The sequence below is a fragment of the Anomaloglossus baeobatrachus genome, chromosome 6 (genome assembly GCF_048569485.1).
Source record: "Anomaloglossus baeobatrachus isolate aAnoBae1 chromosome 6, aAnoBae1.hap1, whole genome shotgun sequence".
Taxonomy (NCBI): Eukaryota; Metazoa; Chordata; class Amphibia; order Anura; family Aromobatidae; genus Anomaloglossus; species Anomaloglossus baeobatrachus.
Window position 1 is genome coordinate 430,938,207 of NC_134358.1, and position 19,428 is coordinate 430,957,634.

A 19,428-nucleotide genomic window follows, 5' to 3' on the forward strand; every position below is an offset into this window, starting at 1 on the left:
TCCATCCATGGTTGCCAAATTGTGTAGAATTTACCCAGTGCTTTCCTTTTTAGGTAAACTCCTCTTTCTAGTCTAAGGACATTCTTCAACTTATCCTTAAGCTCTGTTATAGTCGGAGGTGAGGGGGTCCAGCCAACGGTACACAAATAATTTCCTTGCCTGATAATATCAGCAAATTCACATATTCTTTATTACTCCTACTATATAGTGAGATTGGATCTTGGAGATGGGAATAACTATTTAACCCCTTCACAATGGGCGATTTCCCCGTTTTCCATTTTTTCTTCGGCGTTCCATTGGGAGACCCAGACGATTGGGTGTATAGCACTGCCTCCGGAGGCCACACAAAGCAATTACACTAAAAAGTGTAAGGCCCCTCCCCTTCTGGCTATACACCCCCAGTGGGATCACTGGCTCACCAGTTTTCTGCTTTGTGCGAAGGAGGTCAGACATCCACGCATAGCTCCACTGTTTAGTCAGCAGTAGCTGCTGACTATATCGGATGGAAGAAAAGAGGGCCCATACTAGGGCCCCCAGCATGCTCCCTTCTTACCCCACTTGTGGTTTGTAAGGTTGAGGTACCCATTGCGGGTACAGAGGCTGGAGCCCACATGCTGCTTTCCTTCCCCATCCCCCTGAGGGGCTCTGAGGAAGTGGGATCTTACCGGCCTCCAAGCCCTGAGGCCGGGCTCCGTCCACAGACCCATTGAACCTGCTGGATAAGGAGCCGGGGTACCGTTCAGGGACAAGGCCCTGCAACTTTCAGGTACTCTGTGTCCCCGTACAGACAGGCACGCACACGCCAGACTTGCTGGGTGTGTTAGTGCGCCGGGGACAGTAGCGCTCCACGCTGGGCTTGGATCACAGCAGCTTAGCTGTGTGGATTCATGTGCTGGGAACTACCGCGCCGGCCACTCTCGGAGCGGCGGCGCGGCTGGGACTTGTAGTGCGCCGGGGACTTAGCGCCGACCGCGCTTTTACGGCGGCGGCGCTTATAAATTTAGTCCCCGGCTTTTGCGGCCTAGCTCCGCTTCGTTCCCGCCCCTTCCCTGTCAATCAGGGAATGGGACAGACGCTGTGCAATCGTCAGCGCCGAGGGCTGGAGCCTTATTTACATGCTCCAGCCCTCTCACTAGGCACAGTGGGACGCAGGTTTCCCGCTTTTGGTCTGAGCACGCCCAGGGCCCGCCCCCCCTCCACAGGACGCCGGCAGCCATTCCTGCATGCAGTCTGGCTGGAGGACGGACACAGGCTCTGGGAGACCCAGACTAGGGATTTCTGGCGACCACACACCCGCGTTTAGCGGGCGGTAAGCAGCACATTAGTGCTGGCCCCACTAGTGCCACAGTGTGTATTGGTGTACTTTTTCCTGTACCAGATATATATATATATATATATATATATATATATATATATATATATATATATATACTGCACTGTACGGTCGCTTCTTGGCTGTATACCCCTATATTGCTCTGAGGAGACAGCAACATGTCATCCACAAAACGCAAGGGTGCCAAGGCACGGGCTGTATACTCTGCTTGTACAGCATGTGGGGCTAATCTACCAGCAGGCTCCAACGACCCTCATTGTGTGCAATGTTCAGTCCCAGTGGCACTTCGTCAGCCAGAGCATATGGTGGTGGTAGCCCAGGCAGAGGCGCCTGTGAACCCTGCCCCGGTGACTGGGACAGAATTTGCAGTCTTTGCTGATAAAATGTCTGTGACTATGACAAAAATCCTGGAGACCTTGCAGTCCAGGCCAGTGGCTCAGACCATGGACTCTGCTGTGGCTATGTTCCCAGGTCCCCCTCAGTTGGAACTAATCCGTACTTCGAGGGGGTCCCAGGCATCACAGGCTGAGGGCTCTGATTCTGATGAAAGTCCCAGGCCGCCTAAGAGAGCTCGCTGGGAGAGACCCTCCACGTCGTCACGCGGGTCAGGGTCTCAGCGAGAAGGGTCTCTATATGATGAGACAGAGGGGGGTGATCAGGAGTCTGGTCCTGACACCGCACTCAATTTGGATACGCCAGATGGTGACGCCATGGTAAACGACCTTATAGCGGCCATCAATAGGCTGTTGGATATTTCTCCACCAGCCCCTTCAGCAGAGGAGGCAGCTGCCCAGCAGGAGAAATTCCATTTCCTGTATCCCAAGCGTAAATTGAGTACTTTTCTGGACCACTCTGACTTCAGAGAATCAATCCAGAAACACCATGCTTATCCGGACAAGCGTTTTTCCAAACGTCTTAAGGATACACGTTATCCCTTTCCCCCTGACGTGGTCAAGCGCTGGACCCAGTGTCCAAAAGTGGACCCTCCAATATCCAGGCTTGCAGCTAGATCCATAGTTGCAGTGGAGGATGGGGCTTCACTTAAAGATGCCAATGACAGACAGATGGACCTTTGGTTGAAATCTGTCTATGAAGCTATTGGCGCGTCGTTTGCTCCAGCATTCGCGGCCGTGTGGGCGCTCCAAGCTATTTCAGCTGGTCTGGCACAGGTTGACTCTTTCTTAAGTCCAGCAGTGCCGCAAGTGGCGTCCTTAACTACGCAAATGACTGCGTTTGCGACCTACGCTATCAATGCGGTACTAGAATCTACGAGCCGTACCTCAATGGCATCCGCCAACTCTGTAGTTTTGCGCAGAGCCTTGGGGTTAAAAGAATGGAAAGCAGATTCTGCTTCTAAAAAATGTTTAACCAGCTTGCCACTATCTGGAGACAGACTGTTTGGTGAGCAATTGGCGGAAATCATTAAACAGTCCAAAGGTAAGGACTCTTCCTTACCCCAGCCCAGATCAACCAAACCTCAACAGAGGAAGTGGCAGTCAAAGTTTCGGTCCTTTCGAGGCTCGGGCAAGTCCCAATTCTCCTCGTCCAAAGGGACTCAGAAAGAGCAAAGGAGCTCTGATTCCTGGCGGTCTCACTCACGCCCCAAGAAAGCAGCCGGAGGTACTGCTTCCAAGGCGGCTGCCTCATGACTTTCGGCCGCCTCCCTCTGCATCCTCGGTCGGTGGCAGGCTCTCCCGCTTTTGCGACATTTGGCTGCCACAGGTCAAAGACCAGTGGGTAACAGACATTTTGTCTCACGGGTACAGGATAGAGTTCAGTTCTCGTCCTCCGCCTCGGTTCTTCAGAACTTCCCCACATCCCGACCGAGCAGATGCCCTTCTGCAGGCGGTGCATTCTCTAAGAGCAGAAGGAGTGGTGGTACCTGTTCCTCTTCGGGAGCAAGGACAAGGTTTTTACTCCAATCTCTTTGTGGTGCCAAAAAAGGACGGCTCATTCCGTCCTGTTCTGGACCTAAAACTGCTCAACAAGCATGTGAACGCCAGGCGGTTCCGGATGGAATCCCTCCGCTCAGTCATTGCCTCAATGTCTCAAGGAGATTTCCTAGCATCAATAGACATCAAAGATGCTTATCTCCACGTGCCGATTGCTACAGAGCACCAACGCTTTCTACGCTTCGTGATAGGAGACGACCATCTTCAGTTCGTAGCTCTGCCATTTGGTCTGGCGACAGCCCCACGGGTGTTCACCAAGGTCATGGCGGCAGTGGTAGCAGTCTTGCACTCTCAGGGACATTCTGTGATCCCTTACTTGGACGATCTACTTGTCAAGGCACCCTCTCAGGAGGCATGCCAACTCAGCCTGAACGTTGCACTGGAGACTCTCCAGACGTTCGGGTGGATCATCAACTTCTCAAAGTCAACTCTGTTACCGACCCAATCACTGACGTATCTTGGCATGGAGTTTCATACTCTCTCAGCGATAGTGAAGCTTCCGCTGGACAAGCAGCGGTCACTACAGACGGGGGTGCAGGCTCTCCTTCAAAGTCAGTCGCACGCCTTAAGACGCCTCATGCACTTCCTCGGCAAGATGGTGGCGGCAATGGAGGCGGTTCCGTTTGCGCAGTTTCATCTGCGCCCACTTCAATGGGACATTCTCCGCCAATGGGACGGGAAGTCAACATCCCTGGACAGGAAAGTCTCCCTTTCCCAGACGGCCAAGGACTCTCTGCAGTGGTGGCTTCTTCCCACCTCATTATCACAGGGAAGATCCTTCCTACCACCGTCCTGGGCGGTGGTCACGACAGACGCGAGTCTGTCAGGGTGGGGAGCAGTTTTTCTCCATCACAGGGCTCAGGGTACGTGGACCCAGCAGGAGTCCACCCTTCAGATCAATGTTCTGGAAATCAGAGCAGTGTATCTTGCCCTACTAGCCTTCCAGCAGTGGCTGGAAGGAAGGCAGATCCGAATTCAGTCGGACAACTCCACAGCGGTGGCATACATCAACCACCAAGGGGGGACACGCAGTCGGCAAGCCTTCCAGGAAGTCCGGCGGATTCTGATGTGGGTGGAAGCCACGGCCTCCACCATATCCGCAGTTCACATCCCCGGCGTAGAAAACTGGGAAGCAGACTTCCTCAGTCGCCAGGGCATGGACGCAGGGGAATGGTCCCTTCACCCGGACGTGTTTCAGGAAATCTGTCGCCGCTGGGGAAGGCCGGACGTCGACCTAATGGCGTCCCGGCACAACAACAAGGTCCCAACCTTCATGGCACGGTCTCGCGATCACAGAGCTCTGGCGGCAGACGCCTTAGTGCAAGATTGGTCGCAGTTCCGGCTCCCTTATGTGTTTCCACCTCTGGCACTCTTGCCCAGGGTGCTACGCAAGATCAGATCCGACTGCAGCCGCGTCATACTCGTCGCCCCAGACTGGCCACGGAGGGCGTGGTATCCGGATCTGTGGCATCTCACGGTCGGCCAACCGTGGGCACTACCAGACCGACCAGACTTGCTGTCCCAAGGGCCGTTTTTCCATCGGAATTCTGCGGCCCTGAACCTGACTGTGTGGCCATTGAGTCCTGGATCCTAGCGTCTTCAGGATTATCCCAAGGGGTCGTTGCCACCATGAGACAGGCTAGGAAGCCCACGTCCGCTAAGATCTACCACAGAACGTGGAGGATATTCTTATCCTGGTGCTCTGCTCAGGGAGTGTCTCCCTGGCCATTTGCATTGCCTACTTTTCTTTCTTTCCTGCAATCTGGGTTAGAAAAAGGTTTGTCGCTCGGCTCCCTTAAAGGGCAAGTCTCGGCGCTATCCGTCTTTTTTCAGAAGCGTCTAGCACGACTTTCTAAGGTACGCACGTTCCTGCAGGGGGTTTGTCATATCGTACCCCCGTACAAGCGGCCGTTAGATCCATGGGATCTGAACAGGGTACTGGTTGCCCTCCAGAAGCCGCCCTTCGAGCCTCTGAGGGAGGTTTCACTTTCTAGACTATCACAGAAAGTGGCTTTTCTGGTAGCGATCACATCTCTTCGGAGAGTGTCTGAGCTAGCAGCGCTGTCATCCAAGGCTCCCTTCCTGGTCTTCCACCAGGACAAGGTAGTGCTGCGACCCATTCAGGAGTTTCTCCCGAAGGTGGTATCCTCTTTTCATCTTAATCAGGATATCTCTTTGCCTTCTTTTTGTCCTCATGCAGTTCATCGCTATGAGAAGGATTTACATTTGTTAGATCTGGTGAGAGCACTCAGAATCTACATTTCCCGCACGGCGCCCCTGCGCCGTTCGGATGCACTCCTTGTCGCTGGTAAGCGCAAAGGGTCGCAGGCTTCCAAGGCCACCCTGGCTCGATGGATCAAAGAACCAATTCTTGAAGCCTACCGTTCTGCTGGGCTTCCGGTTCCATCAGGGCTGAAGGCCCATTCTACCAGAGCCGTGGGTGCGTCCTGGGCACTACGACACCAGGCTACGGCTCAACAGGTGTGCCAGGCAGCTACCTGGTCGAGTCTGCACACTTTCACCAAACATTATCAGGTGCATACCTATGCTTCGGCGGACGCCAGCCTAGGTAGAAAGTCCTGCAGGCGGCAGTTGCCTCCCCGTAGGGGAGGGCTGTCTTGCAACTCTAACATGAGGTATCTCTTTACCCACCCAGGGACAGCTTTTGGACGTCCCAATCGTCTGGGTCTCCCAATGGAGCGCCGAAGAAGAAGGGAATTTTGTTACTTACCGTAAATTCCTTTTCTTCTCCTATTGGGAGACCCAGCACCCGCCCTGTTGTCCTTCGGGATTTTTGGTTGTTTTTCGGGTGCACATGTTGTTCATGTTGAATGGTTTTCAGTTCTCCGACGTTACTTCGGAGTGAATTTGTTTAAACCAGTTATTGGCTTTCCTCCTTCTTGCTTTTGCACTAAAACTGGTGAGCCAGTGATCCCACTGGGGGTGTATAGCCAGAAGGGGAGGGGCCTTACACTTTTTAGTGTAATTGCTTTGTGTGGCCTCCGGAGGCAGTGCTATACACCCAATCGTCTGGGTCTCCCAATAGGAGCTAGAAGAAAAGGAATTTACGGTAAGTAACAAAATTCCCTTCTTCCCCTCCCCTTCTTCCAAGGGCCATAACTTTTTTATTTTTCTGTCAATATATCCAAATGAAGGCTTGTTTTTTGTGGGACGAGTTGTACTTTTGAACAACAGCATTCAATCTGCCCCATATTGTACTGGAAAATAATTAACAAATTTCCAAGTGCAGTGATTGCAAAAAAACTAATTGCACAACTGTTTTGGGTTTTTTATTTACTATGTTCAGTATCTGCTAAAACGGACCTGGCAATGCGATTCCCCAAGTCACCACAAATTTGTAGATACCAAACATGTATAGTTTTACTTTTATCTAAGAGGTGGAAAAAAAAAAATTTGCTTCTGTCGCCATTCTCAGGACCCTAGCGTTCTCATTTTTTCAGGATTTGGGGCTGAGAGGGCTTATTTTTTGCATCGAGTTAACATTTTTAATCATACTTTTTTTGCATAGATGAGATGTTTTAATCCCCTGTTATTGCATTTTAATGCAATGCTGCGGCGACCATAAAAGAAGGGAATTTTGTTTACTTACCGTAAATTCCTTTTCTTCTAGCTCCTATTGGGAGACCCAGACAATTGGGTGTATAGCTTCTGCCTCCGGAGGCCACACAAAGTATTACACTTTAAAAAGTGTAACCCCTCCCCTCTGCCTATACACCCTCCCGTGCATCACGGGCCCCTCAGTTTTGGTGCAAAAGCAGGAAGGAGGAAAGTTATAAATTGGTCTAGGGTAAATTCAATCCGAAGGATGTTCGGAGAACTGAAACCATGAACCAAAGGAACAATTCAACATGAACAACATGTGTACACAAAAGAACAACAGCCCGAAGGGAACAGGGGCGGGTGCTGGGTCTCCCAATAGGAGCTAGAAGAAAAGGAATTTACGGTAAGTAAACAAAATTCCCTTCTTCTTTGTCGCTCCATTGGGAGACCCAGACAATTGGGACGTCCAAAAGAAGTCCCTGGGTGGGTAAAAGAATACCTCGATAAAAAGAGCCGAAAACGGCCCCCTCTTACAGGTGGGCAACCGCCGCCTGAAGGACTCGCCTACCTAGACTGGCATCTGCCGAAGCATAGGTATGCACCTGATAGTGTTTCGTGAAAGTGTGCAGGCTAGACCAGGTAGCTGCCTGACACACCTGCTGAGCCGTAGCCTGGTGCCGCAAAGCCCAGGACGCACCCACGGCTCTGGTAGAATGGGCTTTCAGCCCTGAAGGAATCGGAAGCCCAGAAGAACGGTAGGCTTCAAGAAACGGTTCCTTGATCCACCGAGCCAAGGTTGACTTGGAAGCCTGCGACCCCTTACGCTGGCCAGCGACAAGGACAAAGAGCGCATCAGAACGGCGCAGGGGCGCCGTGCGAGACACGTAGAGCCGGAGTGCTCTCACTAGATCTAACAAGTGCAAATCCTTTTCACATTGGTGAACTGGATGAGGGCAAAATGAAGGTAAGGAGATATTCTGATTGAGATGAAAAGGGGATACCACCTTAGGGAGAAATTCCGGGACCGGACGCAGAACCACCTTATCCTGGTGAAAAACCAGGAAGGTGGCTTTGCATGACATCGCTGCTAGCTCCGACACTCTACGGAGCGATGTAACTGCCACTAGAAAAGCCACCTTCTGCGAAAGACGTGATAAAGAAACATCCCGCAGTGGCTCGAAAGGTGGTTTCTGAAGAGCCCTTAGGACCCTGTTAAGATCCCAGGGTTCCAGCGGCCGCTTGTAAGGTGGGACTATGTGGCAAACTCCCTGCAGGAATGTGCGGACCTGCGGAAGCCTGGCTAGACGCTTTTCAAAAACACGGAAAGCGCCGATACTTGTCCCTTGAGAGAGCCGAGAGACAAACCCTTGTCCATTCCGGATTGAAGGAAGGAAAGAAACGTGGGTAAGGCAAACGGCCAGGGGGTAAAACCCTTATCAGAGCACCAGGATAAGAAGATCCTCCAAGCCCTGTGATAGATCTTGGCGGACGTCGGTTTCCTGGCCTGTCTCATAGTGGCAATGACATCTTGAGATAACCCTGAGGACGCTAGGAGCCAGGACTCAATGGCCACACAGTCAGGCTGAGGGCCGCAGAATTCAGATGGAAAAATGGCCCTTGAGACAGCAAGTCTGGACGGTCTGGGAGTGCCCACGGTTGACCCACCGTGAGGTGCCACAGATCCGGGTACCACGACCTCCACGGCCAGTCTGGAGCGACGAGGATGGCACGGCGGCAGTCGGACCTGATCTTGCGTAACACTCTGGGAAGCATCGCCAGAGGAGGAAACACATAGGGAAGTCGAAACTGCGACCAATCCTGAACTAATGCGTCCGCCGCCAGAGCTCTGTGATCTTGAGACCGTGCCATGAATGCCGGGACTTTGTTGTTGTGCCGAGACGCCATGAGGTCGACGTCCGGCGTTCCCCAGCGGCAACAGATCTCTCGAAACACGTCCGGGTGAAGAGACCATTCCCCCGCGTCCATGCCCTGGCGACTGAGGAAGTCTGCTTCCCAGTTTTCTACGCCCGGGATGTGAACTGCGGAGATGGTGGAGGCTGTGGCCTCCGCCCACAGCAGAATCCGCCGAACTTCCTGGAAGGCTTGACGGCTGCGCGTGCCGCCCTGGTGGTTGATGTACGCGACCGTCGTGGCGTTGTCCGACTGTATGCGGATCTGCCTGCCCTCCAGCCACCGATGGAACGCCTTTAGGGCTAGATACACTGCCCTTATCTCCAGAACATTGATCTGAAGGGAGGACTGTCGGAGTCCAGGTTCCCTGAGCCCTGTGGTGGAGAAAAAACGCTCCCCACCCTGACCGACTCGCGTCCGTCGTGACCACAGAGCCCAGGATGGGGGCAGGAAGGATTTTCCCTTCGACAGAGAAGTGGGAAGAAGCCACCACTGAAGAGAGGTTTTGGCTGCCAGGGAAAGAGAGACGTTCCTGTCTAGGGACGCCGACCTCCTGTCCCATTTGCGGAGAATGTCCCATTGGAGTGGACGCAGATGAAACTGCGCATAGGAGACTGCTTCCATTGCTGCCACCATCTTCCCCAGGAAGTGCATGAGGCGCCTCAAGGGGTGAAACTGGCCCCGAAGAAGAGAGTGCAACCCTGTCTGCAGCTGTTTGTCCAGCGGTAGCTTGACTATCGCTGAGAGAGTATGAAACTTCATCCCAAGGTAAGTCAGTGATTGGGCCGGAGTCAATTTTGACTTTGGGAAATTGATGATCCACCCGAACCTCTGGAGAGTCTCCAGAGCGACGGTCAGGCTGTGTTGACATGCCACCCGGGAGGGTGCCTTGACTAGGAGATCGTCTAAGTAAGGGATCACCGAGTGGCCCTGAGAGTGTAGGACCGCCACAACGGATGCCATGACCTTGGTGAAGACCCGTGGGGCTGTCGCCAGGCCGAAAGGCAGTGCCACAAACTGAAGGTGTTCGTCCCCGATGGCGAAACGCAGGAAGCGTTGATGCTCTGGTGCGATCGGCACATGGAGATAAGCATCCCTGATGTCGATTGATGCTAGGAAGTCTCCTTGGGACATCGAAGCGATGACTGAGCGGAGAGATTCCATCCGAAACCGTCTGGTTCTCACGTGTCTGTTGAGCAGTTTGAGGTCCAGAACAGGTCGGAATGATCCGTCCTTTTTTGGCACCACGAACAAGTTGGAGTAAAAACCGCGACCACGTTCCTGAAGGGGGACGGGGATCACGACTCCTTCTGTCTTCAGAGTGTTCACCGCCTGAAAAAGTGCATCGGCTCGCTCGGGGGGCGGAGATGTTCTGAAGAAACGAGTCGGAGGACGAGAGCTGAACTCTATCCTGTAACCGTGAGACAGAATGTCTCTCACCCATCGGTCTTGGACATGTGGCCACCAGGCGTCGCAAAAGCGGGAGAGCCTGCCACCGACCGAGGATGCGGTTTGGGGAGGCCAAAAGTCATGAGGAGGCCGCCTTGGAGACAGTGCCTCCGGCGGCCTTTGGAGGACGTGACTTAGACCGCCATGCATAAGAGTTCCTCTGGCCCTTCTGTGGCCTGTTGGACGAGGAGGATTGGGATCTGGCTGAGGGCCGAAAGGACCGAAACCTCGATTGAATTTTCCGTTGCTGAGGTCTGTTTGGTTTGGACTGGGGTAAGGACGAGTCCTTTCCCTTGGATTGCTTAATAATTTCATCCAATCGCTCGCCAAACAATCGGTCGCCAGAAAACGGCAAACCGGTTAAGAACTTCTTGAAGCAGAGTCTGCCTTCCATTCGCGTAGCCACATGGCCCTGCGGACTGCCACCGAATTGGCGGACGCTACCGCTGTACGGCTAGCAGAGTCCAGGACGGCATTCATGGCGTAGGATGAAAATACCGACGCCTGAGAAGTCAAAGACGCAACTTGCGGAGCAGAGGTACGTGTGACCGCATTAATCTCAGACAGACAAGCTGTGATAGCTTGGAGTGCCCACACTGCTGCAAAGGCCGGGGCAAAAGACGCGCCTGTGGCTTCATAGATGGATTTCATCAGGAGCTCTATCTGCCTGTCAGTGGCATCCTTGAGCGATGAGCCATCTGCCACTGATACTACAGATCTAGCCGCCAGTCTAGAGACTGGAGGATCCACCTTGGGACATTGAGCCCAACCCTTAACCACATCAGAGGGGAAGGGGTAACGTGTGTCAATAAGACGCTTAGTAAAGCGCTTGTCCGGAAATGCTCTGTGCTTCTGGACAGCATCTCTGAAGTTAGAGTGATCGAAAAACGCACTCCGTGTACGTTTGGGAAACCTAAACTGGTGTTTCTCCTGCTGCGAAGCCGACTCCTCTATAGGTGGAGTTGGGGGAGAAAGATCTAGCACCTGGTTGATGGACGCTATAAGGTCATTTACTATGGCATCCCCTTCAGGTGTATCAAGATTGAGAGCAATGTCAGGGTCAGAGCCCTGAGCTGCGACATCCGCTTCATCCTCCAGAGAGTCCTCAAGCTGAGACCCCGAACAGCGTGATGAAGTCGGGGAAGATTCCCAGCGAGCCCGCTTAGCCGGTCTGGGACTGCGGTCCGTGCCGGAGTCCTCCCCGTGAGACCTAGGTGCCACCCCAGGAGCACGCTGCGGCGCAGACCGAGAGGGGCCTGGGGGCGATGATCCCACAGTGCCCGGGGCCTGTGTAAGGACCGATCTGGACTGCAAGGCTTCTAGTATCTTAGCAGACCATTTATCCATAGACTGAGCCATGGATTGTGAAAGCGACTCAGAGTTTCTCAGCCAAAACTGCAAACTCTGTCCCTGCCACCTGGACAGGGGGAGCCGGCGGTTCTGCCTGAGCCGAGGGTCCCACCAGCGCCCGAGGCTCCGGCTGAGTGAGTGCAACAGGGGCCGAGCATTGCTCACAGTGAGGGTAGGTGGAATCTGCAGGTAACATAGCCGCACAAGAGGTACAGGTTGTAAAATAACCCTGTGTCTTGGCACCCTTGCTCCTTGTGGACGACATGCTGTTGTCTCCTAGGAGAGTGATCACTGAGGGTATATAGCCAAAAGCAGAACAATGCGGCCGAACAGAGAAAATGTATTATATGTGTATATATATATATATATATATATATATGTGTGGCTTACCGACCGCCCAAAGCGGTTGTGTGTCCACAAGATTCCCTGCCTTGGGCCTCCCAGAGCTGCAGAGCTCGTTCCTGAAATCCTCCACCGGCAGAATGATTGTAAAAATGGCTGCCGGAGCTCTCAGGGGAGGAGGGAGCCATGGGCGGCGACTAATAAAGTGCAGTAATCTGGTGCCCCACAGTGATCAGTGAGGGGGGAGGACGACACCTAAAGTATGCTCCAGCCCTCACTGTCGACATCAGGTCGACCGTCCCGCCCTTACCCCTGACTGGCAGGCCCGGGGGCGGGAGTTATGGTACTAGGCCGCATGAAGCCGGGGACTAAATTTAATACCGCGGTCGGCAAACAGGCGCGGTCGGCGCGGAAGGCCCGGTCGTCACAAAAAAAACAGCAGCCGCTGCAGCGTGTGTGACACAAGCGCTCCATGCACCATCCCCATGGGGACACAGAGTACCTTTAGATGCAGGGCCATGTCCCTGATGATACAAAGTCTCCTGTCCGGCAGATTCCCACAGGGGCTGCGGAGGGAGCCCGGTCCCAGTGAATGGATGACCGGATAGGATCCCACTTCTCCCAGAGCCTCTAAGGGATGGGATGGGGAAGGAAAACGGCATGTGGCTCCAGCCTCTGTACCCGCAATGGGTACCTCAACCTTAACAGCACCGCCGACTTAGTGGGGTGAGAAGGGAGCATGCCGGGGGCCCTGGGGCCCTCTTTTCTTCCATCCGATACAATCAGCAGCTGCTGCTGACTAAAATGTGTAGCTTGAGTGAATGTGTGCCTCCTTCAACACAAAGCATAAAACTGAGGAGCCCGTGATGCACGGGAGGGTGTATAGGCAGATGGGAGGGGTTACACTTTTTAAAGTGTAATACTTTGTGTGGCCTCCGGAGGCAGAAGCTATACACCCAATTGTCTGGGTCTCCCAATGGAGCGACAAAGAAAAAATAAATAAATAAAATGGAGGAATTCTGGAAATTTATTTTTTCCTCGCTACGCTGTTTACTGATCAGATGAACTGATTTTATATTTTGATAGATCGGGCGTTTCTGAACGTGCTGATTCCAAATATGTGTAATTACTATTATTATTACTATTGTTTAATTTTCAATAAACAAAAAGGGGGATGATTTGAATTTTTAGGATTTTTTTTTACATTTATTATTTTACTAGTTTCACTAGAATACTTTGCCTGTACTATCCGATCGCTTCTCCTGATCTTGGAGAAGCTTTAGCACCCCTGTAATCAGGAGAAATGCTGTTCTCCTGCGAGTGCCAGCACTCTGCTGTCTCTCACAGGAAACACATCATGGCAGCGACAGGGGTCATCATCTTTTAACCCAAGCTGTAATAGCAACCCATTGGCATCCTGCAAATGCATCACGGGGCCGCTGATGGTGGCAAGGAACAGTATGATCACCGCTGGAGCGCTTTATATAGTGCTGTCAGAGTTTGACATATATATAAAGGGGTTAACAGGCACAAGTAGATCAGAGATCCACCTGGTCCCGTTACCGGCACGTCTGCTGACTGGATCAGCAGACCTGTGCAGTGAATAACGTGGGTTCGCATTAAAGGGAGAAACGTGGTCAAGGACATATATATATACGTCCTTGGTTGTGAATGGGTTACGGCAAGTTTGATTATTTTTTTAACATATAATTATAGTAGCCAGATGTTTTATTTAAGTAAATGGAATTTCATGACATATGTTATATCAGAAAACCAGATTAAATCTAGATTTAGAACAATCAGAGAACAGATCTACAATTTACTTACTCTCCATTTTGTTGGTACTTGTTGGGGTGGATGTCTCTGGCATAGTCTTTGAAGAGATCACAGGATCCATCTTGTACATGCTCTCATCCTGACAAAACCCTCGCTCAATACTGTCAAAGAACCACTGGATTGAGACACAGTGCACATTCCATTTTCTAGCACATTCGTACTTCTGACCTTGGAAATAAAAAAAAAGTCAACTAAATATTACTGTTCTGAAACCAATTACACATATTTGTTGATAATATTAAACATTTATGCAAAAGAAAAAGGCTTTCCATTTCAAACTTTAGCTTAAAAATACATGCTAAAATAAGAAACTAAATTTATAACAATGTAAATGTATTGAGGCAGGGTAAATAACAGATGGTGCAAATGCAATACCATACATTTTAAGAATATCAAGCAACCATAAATAGAAACCTCCAAATACAATGCCATTATCCCAACTAGCTATGAAGGGTGTGAAAAATAGTGTGCGTGGTTTTAGGAAGATGAAAATCTTGGCACCAGCCCTGCCATCACAACGTGGACTGCAATTGTAGGTTTTTGTTAGAGGACATAAGCTAACAAGTCTGCAGAGCGAGTAAGGTGGATGTCTATAAACCGGACACATTCATTCCTAAATCAGTATCTTAGAAGACAATGTATCACTTAGCCATACAGAGTATTTCTGGTAAATAATCAGCTAAGGCTCCAATTAAAAAAAAAAATAATAATTGTACCTTTGGCCTCGTGCACAATAAGATGTGTGGACTCGTTCATTTTGAGCTGGCCGGTGTATTGGCCTCCATGCAGTGAAGAAAGTCTTTGAACCTCCTTTCTGTCAAGACTACTTAATCCAGTCACACAGATGGTACAGCCAAGGAAGATCGGACATAAATATTCCTCCATAGTGACATCTGTGTGGCTAATTATCCTTTCAGAAAAACAAAAAGTTAGTATAAAAAAAATAAATGACAAGGAATGCAATAGGCACGTCTAGGTATTTACCTCTGTTGCGACCTCTCCCAGAGGGCTTTTACCCATGAAGGCAGAAGAATGGGTTTCTTCAGACTGGCTGCTACAAGATATTTTTTGCTGCCAACCTCACCAGCAATTAGGTGACTGACTGAAACATTAAGATCCCTGTAGACGCAACCACCCATCAACTGCACATACTGATGAACTTCTTCCTATAAACAGAATATTTTATACGGCATTTAAAAAGTTACCTTAAACTATGTATCTGATAACTCATTTTTATTTTTTAAAGGCATGGATACTATTAAATAAGAGAATTTTGTTACTTACCGTAAATTCTTTTTCTTATAGTTCCGACATGGGAGACCCAGACCATGGGTGTATAGCTTCTGCCTCCGGAGGACACACAAAGTACTACACTCAAACGTGTAGCTCCTCCCTCCTAGCATATACACCCCCTGGTAGCCAGTCCTAGCCAGTTTAGTGCAAAAGCTGAAGGAGGACATCCACCCACAAGTAGAGACAGAGCAAAACCCGGAACAACCGGAACCTCTGTCTACAACAACAACAGCCGGTGAAAACACACGGAACAAGAAACCTGCCAACAGGCAACAGGGAGGGTGCTGGGTCTCCCATGTCGGAACTATAAGAAAAAGAATTTACGGTAAGTAACAAAATTCTCTTTTTCTTCATCGTTCCTTATGGGAGACCCAGACCATGGGGACGTTCCAAAGCAGTCCATGGGTGGGAATAAACAGAAAAACTGAGAAGTAGGCGAAACCTAACTTCACAAATGGCGACAGCCGCCTGAAGGGATGCGTCTGCCCAAGCTCGCATCTGCCGAAGCATGAGCATGCACTTGGTAGTGCGTCGAAAAGGTATGCAGACTAATCCAAGTGGCAGTCTGACAGACCTGCTGAGCCGTAGCCTGGGCCTGAAAGCCTAAGAGGCACCGACAGCTCTGGTTAAGTGTGCCTTGATCCCCGGCGGGGGAGGCACTTGAGTACACTGGTAGGTATCGGAAATGGCCGACCTAATCCAACGAGCCAGGGTCGGCTTAGATGCCGAGAGGCCCTTACGCTGACCAGTGGTCAGCACAAAAGAGAGGTGCACCGCCTAAGAACAGCGGTGCGAGACACATAGATCCGGAGCGCCCGCACCAGATCCAGAGTATGCAACGCCTTTTCAAAGCGATGAACAGGAGCCGGACAAAAGGAAGGCAGGGAAAATGCCCCGGTTAATGGTGGAAGCGGCGACCACCTTAGGGAGAAAGTCCGGAGTCGGACGGAGAAGCACCTTGTCTTGATGAAAAAAACAAAAAAGGGATGACTCCGAAGAGAGTGCAGCCAAAACAGAGACTCTCTTGAGGGAAGTTATGGCCACTAGAAAGACCACTTTCTGTGAAAGACGAAACAAAGAAACCTCCCTAAGAGGCTCAAAGGGGGGTTTCCGGAAGCCGTGAGGACCGGATTAAGGTCCCAGGGCTCCAAAGGCCGCCGGTAAGGCGGAATGATGTGAGATGCGCCCTGCATGAAGGAGCGCACCTGAGCCAGCCAGGCGATATGCTGCTGGCACAACACTGAGAGCCGAGACCTGTCCCTTAAGGGAATTGAGGGATAGTCCTAGCTGCAGACCGGACTGTAGAAGGGATAGGAGGGTCGGCAAGGCCAAAAAGCCAAAGGATACTTCCGAGCTCGAGTCATAGTGGAGATGACTTCAGGAGGGATACCAGAAGTCGTCAAGATCCAGGAGTCAAAAGCCACGCCGTCAATCTGAGAGCCGCAGGATTCTGGCGGAAAGACGGACCTCGTGAGAGAAGGTCTGGACAGTCCGGGAGATGCCATGGCACCTCTACGGACAGATGGAGCAGGTCAGGGTACCAAGCTTGCCTGGTCAGTCTGGAGTAATGAGAATGACCCGACGGCCCTCCTTTCTGATCTTGCGCAGGACTCTGGGCAAGAACTAGAGGGTGAAACACGTAAGACAGACGAAGCTGGGACCAAACTTGAACCAGTGCGTCTGCCGCAAAAACCTGAGGATCGTGGAGCCACGGTTTGACGGCTGAGATAATCTGCCTCACAGTTTTCCACGTCTGGGATGTGGGCTGCAGATATGGTGGACTAGGAGTCCTCCGTCCACTGAAGAATGCGATGAACCTCCAACATTGCCAGGCGGCTGAGTGTCCCGCCCTGGAGGTTGATGTAGGCAAACGCTGTAGCGCTGTCTGACTGGACTCGAATGTGCCTGGCCGCCAACAGATGGTGAAAAGCTTAGAGAGCTAGAAACACAGCTCTGATTTCCAGCACATTCATCCAGAGGGCTGATTCGGACAGAGTCCAAGTGCCCTGCGCCCCATGGTGGAGATATACTTCTCCCCGGCCGGATAGACTAGCATCCTGGTGAGGATCACCCGGGACGGGGCCAGGAAGGAGCGTCCCTGAGACAGAGGGGCCGAAGCCACCACTGAAACGAGCCCCTGGTCTGTGGCGAAGCCACCACCCCGTGGAAGGAGGAAGTCCGCTTTTCCAACAGCGGAAAATATCCAGCCGCAGAGGACGCAGATGGAACTGGGCAAGGGAATCGCTTCCATTGACACCACCATCTGATCCAGCACCTGTATTAGGTGCCTGATGGAACGACGTTGACCGCCAGCGGAGGGACTGCTGTTTGACTAAGGACAGCTTCACAAGTGCCGACAGAGTCTCGAATTGCGTCCCTGGGTACGTGAACTTCTGGGTCGAAGTCAGAGTGGACTTGGACAGAATGACAAGCCACCCGAATTGGTTAGAGTGGCGAGAGTGAGCGAGGCACTCCGCTAACAGTCTGCACTGGATAAAGCCCAGACTAGAAGGCCGTCCAGGACAAAAGGATCACTGCAACCCCTAAAGGTGCAGGACCGCAATCACAGCTGCCCCGACCTTGAGAATACCCGAGGGGCCGTGGCTAACCCCAAGGGAAGAGCCACGAATTGGACCACTCTGATTGCAAAACGTAGCCAACGCTGGTGTGAAAACTGCGATTGGCACATGCAGATAGGCATCTCTGATGTCGATGGATGCTAGGGAGTCTCCTTGGGTCATTGATTGATCGCAGAGACTCCATTCGAAAATGCCGCACCTGAACATGCATGAGAAGCTTGAGATCCAGGTCGGAAGGCACCGCCCTCTTCGGGGACTAGGAATAGATATAAGCAGAAATCTCAGAACCGTTCCCAGTCGGGAACCGGTACAATTACTCCCTTGGCCTGCAAGAATGCCACAGCCTGTGAGAAGGCGGCGGCCTTCAGGGGGGAGTTGACAGAAAAAATCTGTTTGGCGGGCTGGATAGAATTCTATCCTGTAGCCGTGGGAGATGGTATCCCGCACCCACTGATCGGAGAAGTGTTAAAACCATACGTCGCCAAAGTGGGAGAGCCTGCCACTGACCAAGGACGTTGCTGGCGTGGCCAGATAGCCAGGAGGAGGCCGACTTAGTGGCAGCATCTCCTGCGGTCTTCTGAGGACGCGGCTTCGTGCGCCATTTGGGTTTACGATCCTTGGCTGAGCTAGTGGACGAGGCCGAGGGCTTAGAGAACGATCAGATGGAGGAACGAAAAGAACGAAACCTCGACTGATTCCTGCCCTGGACAGGTCTGTGGCATGGAAGAACTCTTCCCGCCAAGAGCTTCCTTAATAATTTCATCCAGTTGTTCCCGAATAGTCTGGTCCCAACACAAGGGAGCCCAGCAAGGAACTTCTTTAGAAGCATCTGCCTTCCACTTCCGAAGCCACAGGGGGCCTGCGGATAGCGGGGAAATTAGCCGAGGCCACCGCAGTGCGGTGAGAGTCTCCAGCATGGCAGACATGGCATAGGATGAAAAGACTGAAGTCTGGAAGTTAAGGCAACCATTTCGGGTATAGAGTCCATGTGAGGGAATGCATCTCCTCTAGAGAAGCAGAGATGGCTTTGAAAGCCAGCACTGCTGCAAAAGCCTGGGGAGAACGAGGCCCCTGCCGCCTCCATACAGATTTGGCCAGAAGGACAACCTGGCGGACAGCAAAACCTTAAGCGAGGAGCCATCAGCCACTGATACAACAGTCCGGGCTGAGAGTCTAAACACCGGAGGGACCACCTTTGGTGAATGAGCCCACTCCCTGACCACCTCTGGTGGAAGGGGAAAACTGTCGTCAGAACAACGCTTTGGGAAGCGTTTGTCAGAGCAGACCCTGGGCTTGGTCACAGTGGCCTGAAAACTGGAGTGGTGACGGAACACACTCCTTGTTCTCTTAGGCAAGGTAAACTGGTGCCTTTTTGCCAGAGAGGGTTGCTCCTCTGATACTGGCGGATTGAGGTCCAGTACAGAATTAATGTACAGTGGGATCCTTAGAGAGGTGCCGTCAGCCACTGATACAACTAACCGGGCTGAAAGTCTAGACACCGGAGGGACCACCCTTGGTGAATGAGCCCACTCCTTGACCACCTCTGGTGGAAGGGGGAAACAGTCATCAGAACCACGCTTTGGGAGCGTCTGTCAGGACAGGCTCTGGGCTTGGTCACAGTGGGCTGAAAACTGGAGTGGTTAAGGAACACACTCCTTGTTCTCTTTAAGGTATACTGATGCCTTACTGCCAGAGGGGGATGCTCCCCTGATACAGGCGGATTGAGGTCCAGTACAAATATAATGGACGCAATCAAATCATTAGCATCTGCATCACCTTCGGACAGATCAATGGTACATGAAGTAGCGTCCGAGCCCCTAGT

General features: G+C 51.8%; 1 protein-coding gene across 4 annotated transcripts in view; it reads right to left on the reverse strand.

Annotated features, from left to right (window-relative positions):
• TOPBP1 (DNA topoisomerase II binding protein 1) overlaps positions 1-19,428 on the reverse strand; it is a 179,434-nt gene that overhangs the window by 121,336 nt on the left and 38,670 nt on the right. For all 4 annotated transcript variants that reach the window (XM_075315198.1, XM_075315200.1, XM_075315199.1 and 1 more), the window contains exons 5-7: positions 14,719-14,900; positions 14,451-14,644; positions 13,726-13,902 (exon numbers count right to left, since the gene is read on the reverse strand). In XM_075315198.1, the coding sequence (XP_075171313.1) occupies positions 13,726-13,902; positions 14,451-14,644; positions 14,719-14,900 (553 nt within the window). The remainder of the gene's footprint in view (positions 1-13,725; positions 13,903-14,450; positions 14,645-14,718; positions 14,901-19,428) is intronic.